Here is a 26,896-nt window from a genome sequence, read left to right on the forward strand (position 1 = left end):
AATGTCTGCTTTTTGCTGGCTGTGTGTGTGCGGAGTATTACACAAAGGGTAAAGAGGCTGTAAGAGTTCTGATATTGCAGAATATCGCACGGCTTTCAGCCAATCAGATTTAAGAAACAAACAGAACTGTTGTATAAATTAATAAATTTAAGTGTCTGCTAGGGTTGTATTTAATGTTATCACCATGCTGCTGTCATGTCCAGCCATTGTTTTTGTCGTAGGAGCAACAGCGAGGATGACTAAAGGAGAACCAGCTTGATCTGGCCAATGGCAACAAGATTGCAAAGTAAATGGATTTACTTCTAAAAGGCTTACAGTATATTGAATATATTTACAAAGACGAAAACGAATTCTGTTTTTGCTATAATTTTAGTTAGCTTCAGTTAGTTTTGTATGTACACAACATACTTTTAGTTAGCTCTAGTTATTTTTTTTTAAACTCTCGTTTTTATTTTTATTTCAGATAACGAAAATGTTTTGGAATTCTAGGTTTTATTTTTCATTCGTTTTCATAAACTATAGTAATCTTGTAATGAGTCTGTTAAAGCGCTGTGAAAGAATTTAGGCAAACTCATTTTGGCAGAATTGTAATTCATCTCAATTGGATACAGGTCAGGACTTTCACCAGGCCACTCCAAACTCTTCATTTTGTATTTCTTCAGCCATACAAAATTGGACTTCCTGGAGGGCTTTGGATCATTGTCCTGCTGCAGAATCCAAGTTGGTAAAGACTGAGGTCACTAACAGATGGCCAGACATTCTTCTTCAGGATACTTTTGGTCCTGATGCAGCAAAACATGATCACAATACCACCCTCACATTTTACTGTTGGTATGATGTTCTTTTTCTGAGGTGCTGTGTTACTTTTACGCCACACATAGTAGGACACACAACTTACAAAATGTTTGAAAGGTTCCAAAGTTCCAAAAATTGTGACATAATATTTTCCCAAAAGTCTTGGGATCATCAAGATGTTTTCTTGCAAAACTGAGATGACCCTTTATGCCATTTTTGCTCAGCAGTGTTTGTTTTTGTCTTGGAATGGTGCCATGCAAGCCATTTTTACCAAATTCTCTTTCTTATGTTAGAGTCATGAAGACTCACCTTAACTGAGGTAAGCGATGCCTGCATTCTTTGGATGTTGCCGTGAGGTCTTTTGTGACCTCTTGGATGAGTTGTTACTGCATCCTTAAAGTAGAAGGTTTATACTTCTGCTGAAGAGGATACAGGTACTTGACTGGCCTGCCTGCAGTCCCAACCTGTCTCCAATAGAAAATCTGTGGCACATTTTGAAGTGCAAAATACAGCAACGGAGACCCTGTACTGTTGCCAACTTTAAGACTTGTTTGCTGGAAGAATGGGACAAAATAGTGTCTTCAGTCCCGAAATGTCTTTTAAGTGTTGTGAAAAAGAATGGTAACACTACAAAGTGGTAAATGCTTTACTGTTCCAACTTTTTTTTTATGTGTTGAAAGAACCAAAGTTGGAATACATGTTTATTTAAAAAATAAATAAATAAATAAATGAATAAATTAATAAATAAATAAATAAATAAAACTATAAGAATCATCAGGAACACATTAAATAATATTTTCTGTAATATCTGGAATATAATACAAGTAAAAAAAAATTAAAAAACACTACTTTCTTTTTTATTTGCATTTTCATATTTTCTTAACTTTATCTGTTGTAAAAAAAAAAAAGGAAAAACAATTTCCTGGCAGATGCCAAAAGCTGGTAAACTGTCTGCAGATCTATTAGGAAGAGTGTATTCAGACTAGACCTGTGCAGGACAGACTTTTTGGTAGTACCTATTTAAGTTTGGTTGCACTCCTGTGTAACATCTGTGTTAGATATGAGCAAATACAATGTCACATTGTTGACCGTAACTATTGCAACATCGAAAACCCCAATGCATACACCACGCTCGATCGGACAAAATGCTTTCACTTTAGGAGAAACAGAAGGCATCGCTTTCTGCTTCCCAAGTAAAAAAGGGCATTAAATGTGCATCCTTGTTGCTCCTTTGAATGGAAAGAGATAAAAAATAACTACAGATTGTACATACCTGTACATGCTCCATGATGTAAAACTCTGTGCCAATGACACCAGTATCTGCGCAGTATAACACAGGGCAGGGAACAGGAAAGCCAACGGAATGTAAAGACTTTTGAACAGCATACTCTCTATCTATCTGTAAACAAAAAAAGTCACACAATACATGAATTTAAGTATTTCTTTAAAATAAAGCAGAGCTGGGAATCAGAGCTCAATCATGTTTTCACAAAATGAGAAATAGTCCAAGGTCCTGTGTCATGTACATACCTTCTTTATTTGTGCTCCTTATTCCTCATTAATAATAATAATAATAATAATAATAATAATAATAATAAAGAAATAAAATATTCAACAAAATGATAAAAAATTAAAAAAACTATACCTGGCATATTTTTATTACCATTGGCTTAGTTAGATGTAGTTTATATGTAATATGCGTCAAAAAAGTGTAAAAATATTGAGCTATACTATTTTTGCTCCAATTAAACACTAACTTACTAAAAAAAATAACGAAAGAAGTTAGTGTTGTTTCAACATTTATATGTTGGCCACTGAATTGATGTAGTGTATAATTATTATTTTTTTAAACCATAGCAAAACATATTTAAAGAAAAAACATTAACTCAATAAACAAAATTAAATTTGAAAATTTCCTGTATGATTCACTTATTGTTTGGCTCGATCTCCCTCTACTGGGTAGCTTACACTTTATGCTATGCGTTTTCAAGTTGTACAGTGGTGTCAAAGTCCTTTCCACATGTTCACATAGTGTCTGACGCAACTAAATTAACTTTTATTAAAATCATCATTACAATTATTCACCAAATGCGCATTATTCACAATAATGCAATTTCAAACACACGATAATACCTTATGAGCTCCAGGCAGCAGTTGTCCAGGAGGTTTCTTTCGGAGCACATAACGCTTGTCTGCAGCCTCAATGTAAAACGTTGGGTTGGATTGACCAGCCCTATTTAAAAAAATTAAATAAATAAATAAAACAACAAACAAAGAATGCGATTAGTTTGCATGAGGCGTATATTAAAGACAACTAATATTACTAGTATTTCATTACGAACTAAAAATTTAACATTTGTTTTGTTAAAATCCAAATCCATGACTGTTAACATAGTTTGTGAACTCTGACCTAACATGAAGGTTTTTAATAAATTAATATTTAGAGATTAATAAATACTGCAATAATAAATGTTTCATGCTAGTAAATCATTAGAATGACATTAATTAATACAACCTTACTGTAAATTGTTACAAAGATTTCTTACCTGTACTGTTGCACAGTTATAGTGCCTGAAAAGTTGTCAAGTTTCGCTGACAGATATCTTTTCAAGTTATTTGTGTCAAATCGGTGTTCAGGACGGACGGCAGTGGTTTGGCGATCCATTGCTTCAATAAATTAAACAGAGAAATAAAGTTCCATAAATATATGATAAAGTTCACTCTTCTTCTTCTATTTCTTTTTGGTTTGTTGGCTGTTTACTTCTTATGGGTGTTACCGCCACCTATTGTGCATATTGAGCACTTGGGTGAAGTATATAAATAAACATACAGGCCTACAGTATATACAGTATCTGACAAAATTTCTCAACCCTTTCCGCAGAAGGTATTATTTTAAAAAGATCATTAGATTATCTTATATGATGACTAGTCATATTTATTATATTACAATTTGCATGGTATGTTTTGCAACAATATAATAGCCTGTGTGTATATAATAGGCCTAATATTAATGTTATACTATCATTTTACCATGGTTTTTACATCGTTTTACCTTGGTTTTACTATCATTTTCTGTTTAATTTAACAAAATAACTTAAAATCACAGTCTACAGAAAATACTAGGTTACTGTATCCAAATTAATAGGGGAAAATATGAAATGATTAAAAGAATAAATAATAATTTCAAGGTATTTAATATTACTTTACCCATAAAAGCTATTCTGCTATCTAGACCATCGATCATCTTTAAACCACAAATAATATGTATTTAGATTAAGGCTCAATCCCAGGCCTATTTTATACCACTGGCCCTGGTTTTAAAATAGCATGTCTCTTTTATTGGCCTACATGTTACTCTGTTTAACACTTTTAATACTTTATAAGTAGTTTTGTGATTTTAACTGTATTATTTTTCGGTATTATTTGGCCGCTGGTTCGACAGTTGGATGTGCCAAAACTTTCTTTAGTTAAGACTACAGTTAAATGACAAAACTGAAGTTATTGCATTTGGGAACAGAGTAGTTCTCAATGTGAATGAGGTTCTCCTTACTATTGAAGCTTCTAGGGTCTTCATGAATTCTTTTATTTTCCCTTATTTTTCTTATTGTATCACTTTATGGTGGGCGTCACAGAGTGGGTAGCACGATCGCCTCACTGAAAGAAGGTCGCTGGTTCGAGCCTTGACTTGGTCAGTTGGCATTTCTGAGTGCAATTTGTATGTTGCCCCCGTGTTCGCGTTGGTTTCCTCCGGGTGCTCTGGTTTCCCCTACAGTCTAAAGACATGCGGTATAGGTGAATTGGGTAAGCTAAATTGTCCATAGTGTATGTGTGTATATCTGAGTGTATTTCCTGTTTTTGGTTGCAGCTGGAAGGGCATCTGCTGTATAAAACGTATGCTGGATAGTTCATTGCAGGACTAAGGGACTAAGCCGAAAAAAAAAAATGAATGATAAATGAATACATTATTTAAAGCTAGATGTTTATCTCAGAAGCAGTCAAGTTAACCTAAATGAGTTCAGACTCTTTTAGTCACATAATCTCAGCTGTCTTTTCAAAACCTGTTCAAAAAACTGAAAGTATATTTTTCATATAGATTAATGTATTTTTAAAGATTTAACACATACAAATGGCAAATAACTCAGTTATAACAGTTGACGAACAACTCAGTTTGTCAAGAGTTCATTTCCACTTAAGAGGTGACATCTGACCAGGCTTAGTAGATCATGAGGAAACAAATAATTTGGCTTACAGAAAGTGCAATGACACACATATTATTCCAGTTTTACTTTTTGAGGGATGATACTAAGGTCATCATATAATCTAGGCCCTTAAACATTCAACTTTATTAATAATCATTAAGACATAAGAAATTATACATGTTACTCCATCTTGGAGCTGACATTCATCAGAAAATCCACACATTCAATATTTATGTAGAAATTATATTTTTTAACAATGTAATCCTTTGTTTCATATGTAAAGATACTTGTGTATTGCCGAACACCCCAGTGTGTAGGCTATAAAGCAATGTGTATGTGTTTTTGTACCCACATAGGCCATTGACTTTAGACCAGCTTTTTGTTGGTTGGTCAATGGCGCAGCCTAATTCAGTTGCCTCTGTCATGGAAATCTGCTACAATGTATCAGGCCTTGGCCTTGGCCAGTACAAAATTGCTTCCTTCTTCAAAACATGTTGTTCATTAAAAATTTCGAAAGTGCGAAAAATGTGAAATGCTATCCGAACCATGACCAGGCCCGTTTCCCGGATCATTTGAGAAGTGTGAGTGCGCTGAATCGGGCTCACTGAAAGCGGTTCACTTGGGCTTTGGCGCTGAACTCTTGTGTGTGAGTGCAAAACCCGCCTAAGCTCAAAACTGAAAGCGAGATGTGACTTTTAAGGGACTGTTTCATATGGATCAATTAATCATTCTTACTGTTCAGTGAACGCAAACTGTCGTAGGTTATTAAAGACAGAAACCACTCACTAGGCACGGAAGCTGCGCACCTTCAACAAACCTCCTAATACCTGCAACATGAGGGCTTTATGATTGTTTATGAGCGTCAAAAGCAGCTGATCTGTTCGGCGAAATATTTGAATGCGTGTCACTGCATATCAAACGACATAACTACAGAAATCTCCACTGCGCTTCTGACTACCGCATAATCGATGTCGTAAGCGTGCCTAGGCCCGAATGTAATGTGAATGCGGGCCGTCGGGGGGAGACGGGAGAGGGGCCCCATGTTTCTGCTCACACCATTCCAGTCTTTCTTGGTGGCTGTTCCAGAAACTACCAGGCCATGTCTAAAATTGGAGCACCCAGAAAACTGCATGAATCAAAATCTGTGCAATCAAGTCTATATCAAAATACTTTATTTTAGAACTCTTGTCTAAATGATGACAATTGTTCCTCAAATTGTTTTAGTAAAGTATGTTTATCTATTTTTTTTTTTTGCAAGAGGAAGTGCAGCAGGTTCTTTATTGCAAAATACAGGAAACAACGGTAAACTCTTAAGAAATCCAAAGTATGGTGTAAAATATGATTCAAAAAAGATATTTCGAGTACAGGGGTTGAACTATCAAACTAAAATGCCTGGTTTCCTGCAAAGTGGCCAGAGGGATTTTGAGCCATTCTTCTTGCAGGCTCATGCTGGTAGAGGAAAGCATTTCCTAACTTGTCCCTCTAAAAAACCTCAAAGTGGCTCAATAATATTTAAATCTGGGGACTGTGCAGGCCATAGGAGATCCACTTCACTCTCATGTTCATCAAATCACTCTGTCACCAGTCTTGCTGCGTGTATTGGCACAACTTGCTGCCTTGTTCACAGATGTGTCAGCAAAAGCAACACTAACAATTTGTTCTCTTTTGTTGATGTGTCACCCATAATATTGTTTAAATTGCATTTTTTTTAAGCCAAACTAAGTTACTTCTCTGCTAATTAAACCTTCACACTTTGTTCTTATTGATATAATGTCCAATCAATGAAGACTGGCCATGAAACCTCCAACACTAAGTTGACCAGTGTTCCAGTTTCATTGTCCAACCCCTGTATGTCTGTGAGTATTTTTGTTTGCTGGTAGCTATCTCTATGCAGCTCTCACATTATCACCCACTAAAGATAAGCAGGGTTGAACCTGGTCAGTATCTGGATGGGGATGGAAATCACTTGTTAACCACCAAGCAATTTTGTGTTTGATAGAATTTTAAACATCTTGGCTAAAACAAAGTTAAATTTGGGCTGTGAAATTCTAATATTTGTCAAATGATAGCCCAAATTACACCAGTCATCAAATACAGAGATTAAACAAACTTAAGTGTAGTAATTCATTTCTGTGTATTTGTCCAGTCTACTTTCAGTTTTTTCTTAGACATCTTTTAGATTTTTCACTGACAGCCTAAATCTAGCCTTGCTTTAGCCAAGCTGTCTATGTTAAGACATCTATTAAACTTCTTTCATAAACACAAATTGCTTATGTGGTAGGTTGCTCCTAGAAGAGGTGCTAGTCAGGCAAGCGGTGTATGCTCACCACTTTGATGAGGTCTTTGTGGGCCCCAGTTCCCCATGAAAGGGACAAGTTACTGTCAGTATACACCGTATACATTTCAGATAAGATGGGAAACCAAGGTTCTGGCTCTCTGTGGACATAAATCCCAAGGTGTTATTTGAAAAGAGTATGAGTGTGTCTGATATCCTGGCTAAATCTACCCCCTGTCCAGCTTTTTAACCATCCTCATAGCATCTAAGTTGCTTCCACAATATGTCTCCTCACCACCAATAAGCTGGTGTGTGGTGTTTGGTCTGCTATCAGTGTCAAAATTTGAGGGGATTTCCTCCCAAATAACTAATGTAAAGTTAATTTATAAACTATTTTCAAGAGGATCACATGCTTATGATTGTTCTCAGCTGTTCCCGCATGATTGATTCTCCAATGAGATGATTCCTAACTCATATCTACTAAACCAGATGACATTTCTGTGCGGATTTTGCTCGTTCCCCCCCTTGTTCGTGTGCATTTTCCTTGGGTTCTTCAGTTTCCTCCAACAGTCCAAGACACTCAATCTAAGTAAATCGAACACACAAAAATGAAACCATTGTCAAGCTGTTAGCAAGTACACCTCTTCTCAGTCATCCATATCCATTACTTATTTCGAAATAAGCCGGGAGGAGTTTATCGAGATCTACCTGAGCTCAAACTCCCTTTTCTCCTTCCAAACGGGAGGGAGCCCAGGGCTTGAGGATCTCATAACTCAGGGCTCTCTCCTGTGATGCATGCCAAACAAGCTTTATTATCAATCATCAGCTAAGTGTGAACTCTTGAAAGCATTTGAGTGGCCAGAAAAGTGCTATGTAAGACATAATAATTATTATTATGTCTTTTTGAATCAAAATATCTTCTAAAAACATCAAAATTTAACATAAAGCCAAACCATAGATTCTCTGCAGCGGTCTAATGTTTCATACAGTCCCCCAGGGATAATGGGACAATCAGAACCATCAGAACTAATAGAAAAATTTGAACTTGTTTTAAAATGTTTAATTGATCTGGTTCATCTCTTTATCTTTGTTTTCAATTATGCTTTTAATTCATTTTTAATTTGAACAAAATCATAAAATTTTCTAAGTAAAAAAAAACATTTCAATCGGAATCAAAAAGCAAGTCTTAGTCTCCTTAAGAAACGTCTATCACTACCTGCTCAAACAAACACAAAGGTGAGAACAGGTCTCTAGAACTCTGCTGGCTGTCCACAAGTCCAACATAGTTTGCTTAATCAACATTTAAAATCATGTTTTAACCTAATCTAAGAAGTTTAAAGAAAAAAAGCAGCCAAAAGCATGAGGCAAGTTCATTTTTATAAAACAAATTATTTGTACAACATATTACATGGCATGTTATTTACAAATTATTTACAATGTATGCCAATTGTTTACATTTACACCATACAAACAATTTGTAATACATAACATTATGCACATCAGCCCTTGACCACAGTAAAAAAACACTATACATAATACTGAATCATTAAGTATGCAAAACAGTGACAGACCGTATGAAATAGTTATATTTAAACCTTTATATTAAAAATAGTATTAACAAACTCTTGAAATTGCTTGACCAAATACTTCAATAGCACAAATTCAGCTTCCTTCCCTGCTCATGTGATAGTTTTATTCTTACTATTTGAGTGCTTTACAGGTAGTTATGTGTTTACGTATACAGTTGAAGACAGAATTATTAGCCCCCCCTTGAATTTTTTTCTTTTTTAAATATTTCCCAAATAACGTTTAACAGAGCAAGGGAATACTATTTTTTTCTCCTGGAGAAAGTCCTATTTTATTTTAGCCAGAATAAAAGCAGTTTTTAATATTAAACAAAAAACATTTAAGGTCAAAATTATTAACCCCTTTAAGCTATATATATATTTTTTCAATAGTCTATAAACCTTCGTTATACAACAACTTGCCTAATTACCATAACCTGCCTAGTTACCCTAATTAACCTAGTTAAGCCTTTAAATGTCACTTTAAGCTTTATAGAAGTGTCTTAAAATATACATAGTAAAATATTATTTACTGTCATAATGGCAAAGATGAAATAAATCAGTTATTAGAGTTGAGTTATTAACCTATGATTTTTAGAAAAATCTTCTCTAAGTTAAACAGAAATTGGGGGGAAAATTAACAGGGGGCAAATAATTCTGACTTCAACTGTATATTTATGTAGGAATATACTAGGAGTCATGTGCAAAATGAGTGAGACTCTCTCAAAACAGACAACCAACCCAACAGCAGACTTGACAACGCTCTGTTAACATGTTAAACAGCTTGTGGTACAGGTCATAACTCCTGCTTTCTCCATCTAAATGAACAGAATGTGGAAATATAAATGTATATAATCTAGTCAAATTAACTGTGACATTTATGTATATAACAAAAAAGTTATATTCTTTGGTTTTTAATTACCTAATTTAATTCAAAACTCTCGCTAGGGTGTGAAAACATTATAAACCTCTTGTTTCCTGAGCTTGAGCTGAGCCAAAGTGAAGCAAATGCTAAAGGTAGGGTCTCAACGACTGTGGGTGATACTTTCAAGCTGATCAAGTGAAACCTCAGGGTCTATTCAAGACCCTAAAACAAGATCTTCAACTAAAAGTAGTCATGCCAGTTTTATTTTTTAGTTTTATGTCTCCACCTACAACACTGCCCATCTTCCTAAATCATTTTATAGACAAGACTCATTGTAGACTTGTTTTCAGACTTGTGATAAATTGTGCAGACTGCAGACCTGTAAGAGACACTTGCAGGCTCTTGCAGACTCATGGACTTCTTGAAGATGCTGTACTGTATGGCTGCAGACTAACCAACAAGTCTCAATAAATCAATTCAGCTTGTTTGAGTCGTCTGGACTGGGTTCTCATTCATTTATTTTTATTCCAACAGGAGTAAGAAATAATCAAATAAAAATTGTGCTTGAAATATTTTCCCCAATCATGTTTCCCATCATTCCGTTTGCTTGTATTTAGCTATTTTATGCATGATGGTTTCATGCTTGTGTACTTTTGATTGGGTCTGTGGGAATTTGGTGAGAAATTGATGCTGCTCACCTTTCATGTGCAATGGAAACAGAAAAAAGTTCTAGTTGATGTGAATAATGGCCCCAGCGTGCTAAACTAAAGAATGAACAGGCATCAAATTTGTAATTCTAGCTGAAATTGAGGGCGAGGCAGTGGCGCAGTAGGTAGTGCTGTCGCCTCACAGCAAGAAGGGTCGCTGGTTCGAACCTCGGCTCAGTTGGCGCTTCTGTGTGAGTTTGCATGTTCTCCCTGCCTTCACGTGGGTTTCCTCCACAGTCCAAAGGCATGCGGTACAGGTGAATTGGGTAGGGTGAATGTGTGTGTGGATGTTGTGGATGAAATTGTGGGGGGTGAAATTGTGTGTGTGAATGTGTGTGTGGATGTTCCCCAGAGATGGGTTGCGGCTGGAAGGGCATCCGCTGCGTAAAAAAAAAAAAACTTGCTGGATAAGTCGGCGGTTCATTCCGCTTTGGCGACTCCGGATTAATAAAGGGACTAAGCCAACAAGAAAATGAATAATTGAAAGTGAGTATAAATTGTAGCACATCCCATCATCTAGCAGAAGTTACACACAGGATATCTCTGTCAGGTGGAGTTCAGAGATCAGCTGTAAATGACCACCTTTAAACTGTGAGCATCACTCCAATAAGTCAGTTTCAAAAGGAACCAGATGGTAGTATGACAGGTTAGTGACATAAGCCTCAGGATCATCATCGCTCAGGTCTTGATCCACATGATCCAAAGATTCTCTCCCATCCTCATCATACCTGCATTTTGTGAGATCATGAATTTTAGTACATGATAATTTTGGGAGAAAAAGTATCATAGCTAATCAATATTTCAATACCTATGGTGTTGTTAATTTTAGTGTCACAAGTGTATAACTAATTGTCTGTCCACATACAGTCAGGTCAATAAATATTTGAACATTGAAACAATTCTAACATTTTAGGTTTTATACACCAACACAATGGATTTAAAATGAAACTAAATGAAAAGTAGTTAGACAGAATAATAATCCTAAATCACACTTTTCCTTTTTATAACTGGTTGCAAATCCTTTGCAGTCAATTACAACTTGAAGTCTGGAACGCATAGACATCACCAGATACTGGGTTTCATCCATGGTGGTGCTCTGCCAGACCTCAGCTGCAAGTGTCTTCAGTCCCTGCTTGTTCTTAGGGCATTTTCTCTTCAGCAGATGAAATGAAATCTCAACCAGATTCAGGTCAGGTGATTGACTTGGCCATTGCATAACCAGGGTATATACAGGAATCCAATAATTCCAATACCTTTTTACGATTTTTTAAAGATCTCTGAATATTTTAAGACCTCATCACAACTTCAAGTTCTATACGTATCCATAAAGAGTTGTAGTTAATAAATTAACAAAGCACCACCAAGCGACAGAACTCAGATAAGCTCGGAAGAAACAAAGCTACATTTTCCCATTTTGCCATCTGTTTTGCTCTAATGCCTCTATCACCATCCCATGAGTTCTGAGGCGTTTGGCTTAATATGAGCAGAAAGTATTGCCTGAAACACTGGCAATATACTGCTGCTTTTGTCAGCAGTCACATGATCAATAAATACATGAGCCAGTTCCATTGACAGCCATACTTGTCCATGTCATGACACTACTACCACCATGCTTCACTGCTTAGAATTATGAGCAGTTCTTTTCCTTCTCCATATTCTTCTCTTCCCATCACTCTGGTATAAGTTGATCTTGATCACATCTGTCCATAGGATGTTGTTCCAGCACTGTGAAGACTTTTTTGGAACTCTAATCTGGCCTTCCTGTTTTTGAGGCTCACCAATGGTTTACATCTTGTGGTGAACCCTCTGTATTCACCCTAGTGTAGTCTTCTCTTTATTTTTGATTCTGACACACATACCTCCTGGAGAGTGTTCTTGATCTGGTCAACTGTTGTAAAGGGTGTTTTCTTCACCAGGTTAAGAATTCTTTGGTCATCCACCGCAGTTTTTTTCCATGGCCTTCCGGGTCTTTTGGTGTTTATAAGCTCATTGGTGCATTTTTTATTTTTAAGAATGTATCAAACTGTTGTTTTGGCCACGTGTAATGTTTTTGCTATCTCTCTGATGGACTTGTTTTGTTTTTTCAGACTAATGATAGCTTGGTTGACTGAAAGTGACAGCTCATTGGATCTCATCTTTGAGAGTTGACAGTAACTGATGGCAAATGCAAATATCACACTTGAAATGAACTCTGAAACTTTTATCTGCTGTGATTGGGATGATGAGGGAATAACACACACCTGGCCATGGAACAGCTTAAAAGCCAACTGTCCAATTACTTCTGGTCTCTTAACAAGTGGGAGGCACATTTGCAAACTGTTGTAATTCTATTGTAAAACTTTTGACAATCTGCAGTTAAAGTAGATCTTGTTTGTTTAATTTCAAATGGATTGTGTTGGTATATAGAGCCAAAAATGTTACAACTGTGTCAATGTCCAAATATTTATGGACCTAACTGTATGTGTATACATTACAACAAAGGCGATTTAATGACATGTAATTCTATTTAGAAAAGCTCAATTATTAAGAACAATGACATTACAATACAATAACAACAAAATATATTGTATGAACAATAATAGCACATACTGTATATGCAAAAATCTATTAGCAATATGGGCAAATCAAAGAAAACACTGCTTTTTGCAACAACAAAATTTCATCCTTTCATCATGCAATGTAATCAGCTTAAGGTTACATGACAGTTGTGTGACCCCCACTGTGAAACCTGGCTGAAGTCACATAAACTATTTTCAAGATATATAGTTGTATAGCAATAAAAAGGAAAAAAAAATAGTATGTTTTGTTTATTGCAGTAAATGCTAGATTAAAGGTTTTCAGAAACAGCACTATATTTACATTTATAGCCTGTTAAAATCTGAAATTAACAATTTAATAAACACTATGCATTATTTTACAAAGCAAAATTGGAGATTTCTAACTAAACACTGATTTCATTCATCTCTGACTTTACTTTTGGTACAGAAACTCCTCCTGATCCTCATAGTATTATGTTAATATTACATTTTTTTTTCTTTTTAAATGCCATGTACTGCTGTGGCCACAAAAAACTTTTTTTCCCTTGTGATGAATTGTTTCTTTGCACTGTCTATATTTTTTACTAGATTAGGCATGAAGAACCATTGATTTTTGAAAAATCTTGATAAGCAAGATTAGCTATTTATAGTTGAAAGGGGGGGGGGGGGCTGTAAAGGGCAGGATGTAAGACTTCTACATAAGCAAAATCTCAGATTTGCTGAACATCAGATTATAAGGCTAAAGTTGCATGAAGATGTGCACAAGGTTTTTGAAATCTCAATAGTTTTTTGCACATCTCAAGGGAGTTTTACAAAAGTTTAAAAATGCCTCCCTCTTTCTTGCAAAATTTCATTTGTTTATAAGTTTCTGTGCGTATAAGACATACTTTGAAGCAGATTAGATGGCTTCATCTCTAGAAAGCATCTTTGGACAGGAGGGCATTAAAATATCTTCTTGTAAAGCGCTTTAGGTGTATATAGCACATACATTAAATGTGCTTAATAAATACACATAACTCACATGACTTGTCATAAACTGCAGAGTAGTGGTTAAGCATGTTGATCTGAATATCTCATTTTCTCAACATGCTAGGAAATCGTGACCTTTTATTGACATTTTTAATGTTGTTTAAATATGATAAATAACTATAATAAATACTTTTCTAACTCTACACAAGTTATTTATCAGCTGTATTTCGCATGTAATGAAGACTCAGCTAAGTATGAGACTTGGAGAAATGTCATAAAACATCTAATTGTGAGGGTCTTTTGAGTTTTTTTGCAGAGCTTCCTTCTCACACCCAGAGAAGGAAGTACAGCTTCCTGTCAGGGACAGAACATTATGCACTCTTACTACAACTTACTTCAAGTATGTCAATGGCATATAAAAAAATCCATTAAATAATTATAATGGAGAGCCTCCTATAACTATTTATCAATTCCTTTTTTTAGGCACACAGAGACTTAGACTGAGATGTCACAGAGGGATTGTGATACACTTACGAGTGCTGGGCTGAGTCAGTGGAGGATGGTCTCTCTTTGTCCAGTGGAACACTCTCATCAAACACAATAGTTTCTGTGTTCGCCAGGCAAAATCCATTAGACCTCATGATCTCTGTAGAAGTGGATGATAAGAATACAAATACATGTAAAAATTATTAAAGGTTACAATGTGTGTGTGTGAGTGTTTATAAAAAAATCCCAAAGGGTTCACAAACTTTTTTTTGCAACTGTATATATACTAATGGAGTTCGTAGAAGGTCTAGCTGATGAAATTTACATTTACTTATCAGACAGACACACTATCTCTGAAGTAGTTAGTAGTGCAAAGGTAGTAAAAGAGTTTATTATTAACTATAAAGTAGTTGCTGATAAACCTTTTTATACTTAGACTCAAAAGCAGTCAAAAATAATGATCAGACAAGATACTGGAATGCATATCAGATGGCATAAAATCAAGAGGCTGCTAAATATTGTTGTCAACCCTACAATAACAGTACATGAAAAAGTATGTATTAATGTGTAAACTAAACATTCATTTTGAATTAATGATGAGTTAATGTGTGTGCTAATGAGGAACTAGCTTTAACTAGCTTCAATATGAGTCACATGAATTCATGTGTGAATAAAGGGTATCTTAATTACTTGTTAGTTCATGTTGTTAATGAATGTATTATTATGTAATGTGTTAACTAATATTTAGGTTTAAGCTAAGTGTAACCAACATGAACTCATGAGCTGTTAATGTATAATTATGTCATGACAACTTAGAGGGGAACATCAACATTAACTCACCCTTAACTACTCATAATCTCCTGTGTTTAAAGTGTCCATGTTGATTTTGACAGAACACTTTTCTATTGTTAATCAATGTAAACACACTAAATGGATGTCTATAAGTTCATGAGTAGTTAAAATGGGTTAATGATGATGTGCCCCTTCAAGTAAAGTTATGATATAGTTATACATTAACATTTGAGTTCATGATGATTAAATTAAGCACAAACTAATGTGGTAATTCATACATTAATTAAACAATCATGTAGTAACAAGTAGTTGAGGTAGCCATTATTCACACGTGAACTATTGTGACTCATGCTGTAGATAAAGTTGGTTCATGATTAGTACATGCTAATTAACTCACCATTAGCTCATAATAAAGTAATGTTTAGTTAACATACTAACACATCTCTATTTATGTACTGTTATTGTAAAGTGTTACCATTACTGAGAAACCACATCGGGGCTTTCCAGTGCTGATCTAATTATATTGGAATAATAATCAGATTTAGGTTTGGCCAGTGCATCTTTAAAGGTTTGAATGTTTAGCATACATTTCCGAATGAACATTAAGGCCTGAGCAGCCATACCAAACTCTTACCTAAGGCATTTTGTTTTGAACTGATGCAGTTCAGGTGTAAACAAAGAAGCTGAACAACCAAATGATACAGAGTAAAATGATCTAAAATCATATTTAGTTCATCATTTCACTTGAAAATGCATTATTGACAATGTCTACATGAACGCAAAAATCGCTGAGCTTAACAACAATTAGACACATAAAGAACATAGAAGTCAGGAATTCAGAAAGTTAAGTTAAAAATGAATTATAGCTGAATTAAAATAGGAATTAAAATAGCTGAAACACTTATTCACTTTCCTTCGGGTTATTCCCTGATTTATCATGATTTACTTTGGCATGTGTTTAGTGCAGTTGATGTCTTTCCAGCCACAACCTACCACTGAGAGTACACTAACTCATGCTGGGAAACATACACACATTCCTTGTTTACACACACTTAATCACAACGGGCAGTTTAGTTCACACAATTTAGTTTACTGAATATTTTCACCCACTTCAAATGTTATCACTAAATTGAATCGGCATTATCAGTGGTTATCAGCTGATAGATATGCGCCAGTGGGGGCCTTCTGAGCTTACTGGTAGGCTCTGAAGGCTGTTATCATCCATCCAAATGGTTAATTAGCCAACCCACTAGCTAATAGAGAAGACTCCAGATCCAGATCTGTTTTTACATTACTGTGACAGTTAGGTTTAAGGTTGGTGTATAAGTAGACAATAATAAAATACAATTAATTGGAAATTAACTTCCAGCCGCAGCTGTATCTATATCTGATTAACTATAAGTATGGATGATAACAGCCTTTTGAGCCTACCAATAGGCGCAGAGGGCCCCTACTGACCGACATCTCCCACATGAACACGAGGAGAACATGCAAACTCTACACAGAAATGCCACCAGTCCCAGCCTGAACTCGAACCAGTGACTTTCTTTCTGTGAGGCAACAGTGCTAACCGTTTAGCCACTGTGCTGCCCAGGCTGAAACACAAAACAGTAATAATACAATGACGATGCACAGCATTGAACTATGGCCATGAGTAAAACAAAGCTTGCTGTCTTCTTGTGACAAACAGCCACACACCAAGAAGAAAGAACAGGATCATGTCAGTTCACAAGTCATGTCTAAAAATGCATGGAAAGTGTGATGCATGTCACTTCCTCTCTCTCCATTTGAGCGAGCTTGCCACATGTCTACATTCAAAATAACTTCAGAATGCAAAAGATACACAATATGACAACAGCCCTCACAGCTTTCTTTTATTAAGAACTTTCCGGCATCCACCACACCTACCAAGTGAAGTTGATTAAGAGACTGTACTGTACCATATACTTAATAGAGTGGAGGAACTATGACGTCTATTTGTATGCAAAAACCCGGAAGCGAGTTAGCATTTTAGCACTTCTGGTTCCCTCGTCCCAAAGTCAATGGGTTTTTTGTATGGGGTTTCAGTAAAATCACTTAAATAAGGTCCGTGGCCAACACATGTTCAAGATACTTTCACGTTTTGTTCTACGACATAACACACATTAGTTACAGCACACTTTTGGATTTTTAAATAAATTATGCTTCTTTAAAAAGACGGTTGCTAGCAAGTTGCTAAATGGGACTACAGGCGGTGTCTGAGACATTGGCATTTGGATTTGGCTGTTATTTAGGTATTTTCATAAAGAGTATTTTATAGTTTGTTGTGTTTTTCCAAATAGGAATTCAGATTGTGTTTAGATAATTCCTTAAACGATATTATGAAGAAACTGCAGTGCAGCCTGTCTCTGTCCTGCTCTCAGTAATGCAAACGTGTGAATAAATGTGTAAAAATACATGCATGGTAACTGTCATTTTAACGTGATCGAGATTTTATTCGTCATTTTTTCTGCATCTGAACACATTCTGTCATAACTGCAATATTTACACTCCTCCATGAAATGTATAGCTGATGTGACTGTATGAGCTGCTTTTCGCTGTACGTCGTGACATAAAAAGAATATTGAATGTTGCTCTGTGTCCATGATGATGGAACTTGCAGGCATTTGATTGTTCCTCCTTACGCCTCATTTCTTTCATCTGTTAGGGTAAGCGAGCTGTTTGCACGCGAGTGATTTTTAAATATGTCTCATGACAATACTATATAGGCAGATTTATACACGCAGTTCTATAACTTTTGGAACAACCGTAAAGCAAAACAGATGTATTTCCCACGTAAAAACGATTTAAAAGGCACATAGGTCTGTATTTTTGCGTATTTATGTTTATGATATATACCGTGGATTATAATATAATAAACTGAGAGAATAACTCTTTGTCATGGACAATATTTCTTAAAATAAGCTTGATAAGTCGTCTGTTGCAGGGTGGGGTTGACGTCACAGACGAGCGCCCCGAGGGCTCTGTATTCCGTTAATAGCCTAATGTTAGCTTTTCAACTCTTGCGTTTGCATTTAAGATCTAAAAGTCTTCAAAGTAGTATTTTCGTGTGAGGATAATCCGGCTGGACAAATTGTGTAAGTGTAATGCACTGTGTTTGAACACAGAGCTAATTATTTGCAATCTTCGAAAAGCCTATGGGAAAATCCTATAGGGATTTTCACGAGGGAACCAGTTTTATGCTAGCAGCCGATTAGCCTACAAAGTGACGTCATAGTTCCTCCACTCTATTGTAATGGTGAATTAAAGCAAGCCAAAAAAAGACCAAAAGGACCATCCAGATTCTCACGGGAGACAGATGCAAAAGCAAACTTTTGTTATGGAATGCTGGTGCATACATTATACTTGAAAGGACAGGGGTGTCATGGTGGCGCAGTGGGTAGCACAATCGCCTCACAGCAAGAAGGTCACTGATTCGAGCCCCGACTAGGTCAGATGGCATTTCTGTGTGGAGATTACATGTTCTGCCTGTGTTCACGTGGCATTCCTCCGAGAACTCCGACTTCCCCCACAGTTCAAAGACATGAGCTGCGTCCCCTGCGTTGCCAAATCATTGAAATAAATGACCAAACTATCAAATAAACTTGTCGTGAGTATTGCCGCATTCACCATCGGGAGGCGCTATAATCACTCTCGTAGGAGAATTTTGCTTTCACCATCAAAAATAAATAAAGTTATTCAACATGTGCGTCCGATAGCTCCGCCCCTTCTGCTACGTAAGCAAACCTGCGGTCGTTGAGTGCGTGAAGTGCCCATCATTCCACACTTCATTTTAGCGGCTGAATGAGTGCATCATCCGGGTAATTGAAGTGCTCTTATTATTTTTAGTGTTTTCAGTGTGAACGCAGAGCGATTTGGAACGCAGCTATGGTACAGGTGAATTGATTAAGCTAAATTGGCCATAGGGTATGTGTGTGAAAGAGTATGTATGGATGTTTCCCAGTGATGGGTTGCAGCTGGAAGGGTATCCGCTGCGTAAAACATATGCTGGATAAGTTGTCAGTTCATTTCATTGCGGCAACGCCTAAATAATTAAGGGACTAAGCTGACAAAATAATTAATGAATGAATTAAAAGGAAAGTTTACGCAACACAGTGCTGAATATCCCAACTCCTTTAGATTGTGTTGCAGCTATTGTGATCAAATTGTGTTTATGTTTACAGAATACAACATATTTGGTCAAAGAAAAGATTGTAAATATTTTTTTTTTGTACTTAAAGAGAATTAGCAAATGACTTTCTCTTTTGTTTATTGAATTTTGAAAAATGGAATTAGTATGTTAATTAAACTATATTAACACTATAAAACAACATAATAAATTACATGAATATTAACAAGCATTTTAACATGAAATGCCTACCTGAAATCTTAACTGGATTTTGAAAGCATGGCTGAATCTTGTGGATGTTGTCATTCCTCAGAACCTGGTCTAGCGGTGAGCGTTCAAAGAATGTTAAGACAACCTCTGACCTAGAAAACTTAAAAATCAAAATAGAAGATTTTTTAAAAAGACTTTTATTATGTAATTTTGGAAGATATTCAGGTAACTGAATTGACTTGTTAACTGATTAGAGATAATAAAGTAAAACAACACATGCAACCTGTTTTTTGGGAGTCATATTTTAATAACACATATGCTCTTTTATTCTTACACTGGTGTCATCAGTGTCACTCACCTTCCAAGGCATGTATATAGTGGCCTTCAACAATCGCTCCACTTCATTTAGCTTTGTCTCAATATCCCTCGCTTCTTTAATCTTCACAAGCCCTGTGAGAGCACAAATATATTAGTACAGCCTTTTTAACAGACAATTTCTTCAGCTCAGCATTCTGCCTTTTATTGTAGCTAATTATTATGTTGGTTTGAAAAAGCCAACATGTTGTTATGCTATTTAAACTATCTCAAGAAAACATTTTATGTTATTTATATGTGTAATGATTTTAAGGCCTCATGGCCTTCAGGAAGAAGGTAGAGAACTGACAAAATTTAAAGAGTTTAATAAAGAAAAAACAAACAAGCAGAAAACAGCTCCCCGCTGAGACTGCCGTCAAACTGAAAACAAACCCAATATAAATGTGTCCAGGTCAAGGTCGTGTCTTCCATACAAACCGTAATTTGTACGGTGTTGTACTTGTGATGCAAAGTGGATCAGATTCAAGTCTGGTAAGGGTTTATATTTAAACCGTTCAATATACAGGCGGTATCAATATACAGGCAATAGGTCATAAGGCAGGCGGCTAAACAGGAGAACAGGGATATACAAGGCTAGGGTAAAGCACGGATAAACAAGACAAGGAGAACCGCGTTGTAATGTCACTTAGCAGTAAACAAGACTCGGCCCACAGAATGGGTCAATGAGTGGCTTAAGAAGGGTGTGTAATCAGTTTCTGACAAGGCTCAGCTGGTGAGTGTAATCAAGCTAGATGAATGAGCAGGCGTGAGTGTGATCGGAGAGCATGTATGAAAATGTAGTCCAGGGGAAGGCGGAAGTGTAGTCCATAATGTTTGTGTGAGAACCAGCAATCTCTGGAAGGCGATCGTTGGTTGTGTGATAATAATAAGGCTTTGGTTTAACCACAGATTTTTTCCTTAAAATTCAATTTCATTACACAAATAAGAGTATCAGTACGACCATTTGTCTATTTATTCTAAAAGCAGCTGAGCTGTATAAATATTTCTGTTGTGATAGTTAAAAAGAATAAAAAATGGCACTCACTACTATTGACTAGGCATGGGCCAGATTCTGACGGTAGGATAACCTTGAATAAAAATATCATGGTTTGATAGTATTGCGATAACTGCTCTAAAATATTCATTCATTCATTCATTCATTCATTCATCTTCTTGTCGCCTTAGTCCCTTTATTAATCCAGGGTCGCCACAGCAGAATGAACGGCCAATTTATCCAGCACGTTTATACGCAGCGTATGCCCTTCCGGCCACAACCCATCACTGGGAAACATCCACACACTCATTCATACACACAGTCCTACACTACGGACAATTTAGCCTACCCAATTCACCTGTACCGCATGTCTTTGGACTGTGGGGGAAACCGGAGTACCCAGAAAAAACCCACTCGAACACAGGGAGAACATGCAAACTCCACACAGAAACGCCAAGGCGAGCCGAGGTTAGAACCAGCGACCCAGCGACCTTCTTGCTGTAAGGCAACAGCACTACCTACTGCGCCACTGCTCTAAAATATTTTCTTTTTAAATGTAAGGGTAAAAAAAACTTTTTTTCCCCATTGAACACAATATATTTTACTTTGACAAACATTTAAAATATTTTGTTACAGTAAACATGTCAGGCTAAATAATTAAAATAAATCATTGACTTCTGCTGTCTTTATTAGTTTCAAAAACACTGATTTCTTTACAATTTAAAAAGGCATCTTTGGATATCTTTTTTGCTGGAGAGACTTATCCTAAATAAAACACAAAAAAAATTCTAAAAAAATATTACATATATTGTTGGAACAGTATAACAAAATTTTGGCAGCTTTAAAACTTTGACTTTTCTAAACTGCGGTATACCTTGAAAGAGGTTATCAGCCCATGCCTACTCTTGACTTAATCATTTAATTGTTAAGAATTTAGTAAATATATATTATGTGCATTTAATTTATTGTAAAAATGTTTCTGCTTGAACTCTATGCATTGCTAGTTTATTTTTTTGGCCTAATGTTTTCACAGAATCTGTGTCTGTGGTATTCAAACTACAGTAACTATCATGTAAGTGTCCTCTCCAGGAATTTACAACGTGCTTATACATTTTAATGATATGCTTAATTATTAAATTGTGCTTTAAACTGGTTACATTTTAATTTTAAATCTACACTTGCTGTTAAACTTAGCACTGATATGTAGTCTTGGACATCGCTGGCATTTAAATTGATTTTGATCTGAGTGCCCATAGAGTAAGTATTTTTTAACATTTTTTATTTTCTAAAATGTAATATTTTATAAAAAGGTTTGTAAACAGCCAGAAAAGAAAACCTTATGACAAAATCAGCTCGCTCAGTCACTCACTCACTTTCAATCGGCTTAGTCCCTGCTTTGCCAGGGGTCGGCACAGTGGAATGAACTGCCAATTACTCTGGCATATGTTTTACCAGTGAGTGCCCTTCCTGCCACAACACAGCTCTGAGAGTCACCAACTCATGATCTCACAGTGCTGGGAAACACCCATATGCTCTCTATCCACACACACACATATATTATAGCCTTACACTCTCTATCCACACACACTCATATATTTTAGCCAATTTAGTTTATCCAGTTTACCTATGTTTTTTGACTGTGGGGAATCTGAAGTCTTTTCTGTGTTACTTTCATATTTTCTGACATCCATCAACCAGACACCTAATCACCTTCAAATGTGACAACCAACAATATGATGACACTAAAATATTAATTTTAAGTAATAGAACTTATGTACCTGTGACCTAAGTTTCCACTGCGCTCTGTATTATACATAATTCATACAATTATGTCCTGTTTAATTTGTGAACAAAACAGTTCCAATCAGAACAGTTGCAAATGCCACTCTTGTGGACTTAAATGATGTAGATAGAAGAAGTGTTTTATTGTTGTAAACACAAAATGCCTTGTTTTTAATGAGTATCATGTCATTCAGACCTACCCAGAGCTGTAATTATGATGATGACGGTGGAGAAAGAAAACAAAAAAAGCCACAATCTGTAGTCTAGTCACAAAGATTTTAAACAACAGCCTACTCTGAGTCCACAAACCTTCACGCTGATGTAATCACTATTCATTAAGTCCCATGCTAGTGATATTACCACTATGAGCTGTAAAGAGTTTTTAGAATATTAAATCATCTTTGAATCATGATGACACTACATGCCCTATGACTTACAATACATCTGTTAAAGAATCATTTTAACGGTCAAACTGGTTTTCTTTTTCATATCTCTGAAATAAAATATTTGGAATACAGAGGATTTTGATTGATGCTAGACACATGAAAGTCATTTTTACTGTGCCATTTTCCAAACTGAGATTTTATAGATACAAATTTTAAAAACATGTTAATAGAAAAGGCCTTAAAATAGACAGAAGAGGCACTTTGCTGATTAAATAAATGAAAACACGAATTTAACAGTGGACAGAAATATATATAAAATAATGTTATAAAGATATTTCAGACGTGTTTCTGATAATAACTCGGGACCACAAGTCAGACAGATGCAAAGCTTATGAAAGATCGCTCACAAACAAGCTACAAATATAATTTGTCTTAATCTAACTGAGTTGTTTGTCTGAACAGATATCTTATAATGCTCATCCTGTCAGGATTTGCTGTGGAAATGCCCATTTCCTGTGAGCTTTAGAGATTTAGGCTTATGTGTGTGTGTTTTTGTAATTTTGTAATTTTGAATAACAGCACATTGTTGTTAACTAATCATCAACCAAATAAATTAATTGTTTTATTTGGTTTAATGACCAATACAGTTATTATAATCCATTAAATTCCATACCCAAATTATGTTCCACTAAAATAATTAATTCAATAACAAACCCAAATGTTAAATACCCTATTACTTTCTTTTGTAATAAAGACTGTTTATTTAGTTTAAATACTAAGTGTTTGTGTTTTGTTTTATTCAAGATATTAATTGTAGACATCATGATGAGGATGATAAGGAGATGGGACGGTGGTACGCGCGAAGAAAGAGAATGAGACTTTTTTCGGAAAGGGGGGGGGGGGGGGCTTTTTGTTTACCGTCTTTTCAACAGTATTACAAACATACTAACAAACATTTTCCACTAAGGTAGAATAGAATAGAATAGAATAGAATAGAATAGAATAGAATAGAATAGAAAAGAATAGAAGAAGGCCTATAATACTATAGTAACACTTCCTTTACCTTCTAGCAGAGGACACTTTGACAAAACTCGCCTGTCTTCGGGGAAACACTCCATGAGTCTTTGTAAAAGTCTGCCTAAATCAGAAGAGCTTCTGTGCAGGTAAATAATGTTTCTGTCCGACCATTCAGTCCTTATATCAAAGAATTCCTCCTCCGCTCCTCTGATGATGAGCCTCCGAATCCCGTTAACCCAACAATCTTTCACGAACATGTTGACCAGGGATGTGCCCTCAAAAATCGCCGATGCCATCTCGAGTGCCCTCACTCCAGCATTCTGTTATAGATGTAGCCTATTTATCCTTCTGCTCAACTTCAACAGCGCTTATACAACTTAATTGGTGGAAAATAGGCTTCGTGTAGAGGTTAGAGAAAAAAAAATAATAATCCAAGATCTTGTTTTAAGGAACCTACGGTTTCGATTCGTAAACGTCATCAAATGTAGCGGGCGGATATGCAAGAATAGCACAAATTCAAACTGGGAACTCCAAAATATGAAGTAGGCTTATATAGCGACCTAACTATATCCGTCAAAAAGTTTAGGCGTTCCTATAACTGTTTGGTGCAACTTAAATTACAACGGACTACGAGTCGCTTCAATCCCTTTAAAGGTTGTTAATCAGCTAATCACAAAAAAACAAACAAACAAAACAACTCCTATTTATACTGTTTAGCTGTCACCGCTCCTTTCCTCCTTCCTTTTCATTCTTTTCCACACACAGCGCTATGCAAGGAATTCACGAGAGAGAGAGAGAGAGAGAGAGAGAGAGAGAGAGAGATTGTTTTCTTGTTCACGCCCACCAAACGTCATTCATGTTTTCAATGTAAATTTTGCTAATCATTGTAGGTTTGTGGTCTATTTGCTGTTGTGAAATGTACACAGCGACTGTGGATTTGCTGTTTTTGGGGCCCTAAGCAATTCCAGCCACTGGCCCAACAGTTCTAATATTGTATTTTTAAATTAATCGTTATATATTATAATAAAAGAAATATTTTTAACAATACTCTAAATCTGTAATAAAAATTATAGATGTAATAATTACATTCAATTTGTATTTGTTACATTCTCGACATGCAAAATCTAATAAACTATGTTATACATTTTAGATTACAGGTCTAGGCATTTATCGGTAGTGGTACACTGGGGGCAAGGCAGGAGCCACGCTTTAACATCTACCTTATTCATTCATTTTCTTTTTGGCTTAGTCCCTTTATTTAATCAGGGGTTGCCCCAGCGGAATGAACCACTAAACTTATCCAGCATACGTTTTACGCAGCATATGCCCTTCCAGCTGCAACCCACCACTGGGAAATACCCATACATTACGAACAATTTAGCTTAAATCACCTATAACACATGTCTTTGGACTTGTGGGGAAAACCAGAGCGCCTGGAGGAAACACACAAACATGGGGAGAACATGTAACTAATGTACTTTTTATACACTATTTGCTATTTCACATAATTACTCTGCAATATCTAGAAGCAAGGAAATAAAAAAATAGGCTATATTTGACTAAAAATATGACAATTACCTTAAGCCAGTATACAAATTATTATCATGAATATTTGTATTATTATTGTTTTTAATAATATTATTAGGCTTACTGTTAAAAAAAAAATCTGTTTTTTTTTTATTGTGAAGCACTTTTTTATCATTAGATAAGAATTAGACATAAATTCTGACTTCTGAGCAAAGTTTATGGTGCTGGTCAGTTTTAAATCCCCTATTCTCTAGATAACAGCAAAATATTTAAAATGATGTCCTAAAACATTTGTGTTATCTCTCATGACGTGGTCTAATAAATGTATGTACTGTGCACAAGTATTTTACACCAACATTTCATAGCCTATTTCCTTACTCATTTTAATTTAAAATAGCTCCCATAGTATTATCAAAAAAAACTGCAATATAAAAAAAATTGTTAAAAAACATAGTTCTAAATCAATAATTTAGTGAAAACTATGCTACGTAATTGACAAAACAGTAGTAAATAGTTTCGGTCCATCAAAACATTTTAAAATACCAACAGACAAGCTGTGCATGAAATGAATGGAATGTTAGTAAAATGCAGTATTTAAACCCCATAATTGAAAGGAATATCTCCAAAAAGGCACTTTTTGGAAAAGGAGGCTCCCATTTGACTAGGCTAGCTGGTCAAAATTTTGTTAGATTTGTCTAAAATGTTAATTTTATTGTTATACATCCAAAATGAATGCTACAATTATATGTAAACGTTGAAAGAAAACCTTACTTGGCAACACTTTATTTTGATTGTCCCACTATAGATAGTCTGCTGATCAAAAGGTTTATATCTGCTTACTCTGATCTGGCTATCTGTTGATTGTCTTTTAAAAGTTATTAGGCAATCATTACAACTACAACATGTACACATATGTTAAACGTTTGGCAAGTAAAGTGTTACCAATTCAGGTTTTAGATGTTCAATAGAGCATTACAAATGAAGATTTTAGTACTTTTACACAACTAAGAGCTTTTAAGTCTGTATTTATGCACATTTAAACTTTACCCATATATAAAGTTGCTTTAAACAATTTTTTAAAGATGTATTTTCAAGAGCGCTCTACTAACTGTTTGTTGCATTTGAGTTAACATTCAATTGTAACTTTGCTTTAAGGTATATTGATCTGCTCATCTGTTGTCAGGCCTAGCAAAATGAGGCGAGAAGTAGTTAGTAGTTTACTGCCCAAGTGGTTTTTGATGTTGGCTTGTAACAGTCACTTAAAAAATTGTGTATTTTCACTACATTCT

At 35.6% G+C, this 26,896-nt stretch overlaps 2 protein-coding genes across 3 annotated transcripts in view; both read right to left on the reverse strand.

Moving 5' to 3' along the window:
- Positions 1-3,538, reverse strand: part of acad11 (acyl-CoA dehydrogenase family, member 11) — a 96,194-nt gene extending 92,656 nt beyond the window's left edge. The window contains exons 1-3 of one of the 2 annotated variants that reach the window (XR_012399087.1): positions 3,342-3,533; positions 2,929-3,028; positions 2,069-2,194 (exon numbers count right to left, since the gene is read on the reverse strand). Coding sequence is in view for 1 of the 2 variants with exons in the window: in NM_200178.1 (NP_956472.1) it covers positions 2,069-2,194; positions 2,929-3,028; positions 3,342-3,460 (345 nt within the window). In the remaining variant the exon portion in view is untranslated. 2 annotated transcript variants of the gene reach the window in all.
- A 5,091-nt stretch (positions 3,539-8,629) lies between these two features.
- On the reverse strand, positions 8,630-24,853 carry pxdc1b (PX domain containing 1b). The gene is made up of 5 exons (XM_689621.6): positions 24,127-24,853; positions 19,906-19,997; positions 19,590-19,707; positions 14,447-14,558; positions 8,630-11,134 (listed from the first exon to the last, which is right to left on the reverse strand). The coding sequence occupies exons 1-5, from the start codon at positions 24,374-24,376 to the stop codon at positions 11,005-11,007; spliced, it is 702 nt and encodes a 233-aa protein (XP_694713.1). The 5' UTR covers positions 24,377-24,853; the 3' UTR covers positions 8,630-11,004.
- Positions 24,854-26,896: the final 2,043 nt, after the last annotated feature.

This window comes from Danio rerio, chromosome 24 (genome assembly GCF_049306965.1).
Source record: "Danio rerio strain Tuebingen ecotype United States chromosome 24, GRCz12tu, whole genome shotgun sequence".
Taxonomy (NCBI): Eukaryota; Metazoa; Chordata; class Actinopteri; order Cypriniformes; family Danionidae; genus Danio; species Danio rerio.

Bases quoted from the DNA above. Each gene is read 5' to 3' on its own strand.
- pxdc1b (XM_689621.6), bottom strand. From the start codon at position 24,376: ATGGCATCGGCGATTTTTGAGGGCACATCCCTGGTCAACATGTTCGTG. The intron at 14,559-19,589 runs GTAGGCATTTCA...CCACTTCTACAG, and splicing joins AAATCCAGTTAAGATTTCAG to AGATCATGAGGTCTAATGGA. The intron at 11,135-14,446 runs GTAAGTGTATCA...CACAAAATGCAG, and splicing joins ACTGACTCAGCCCAGCACTC to GTATGATGAGGATGGGAGAG.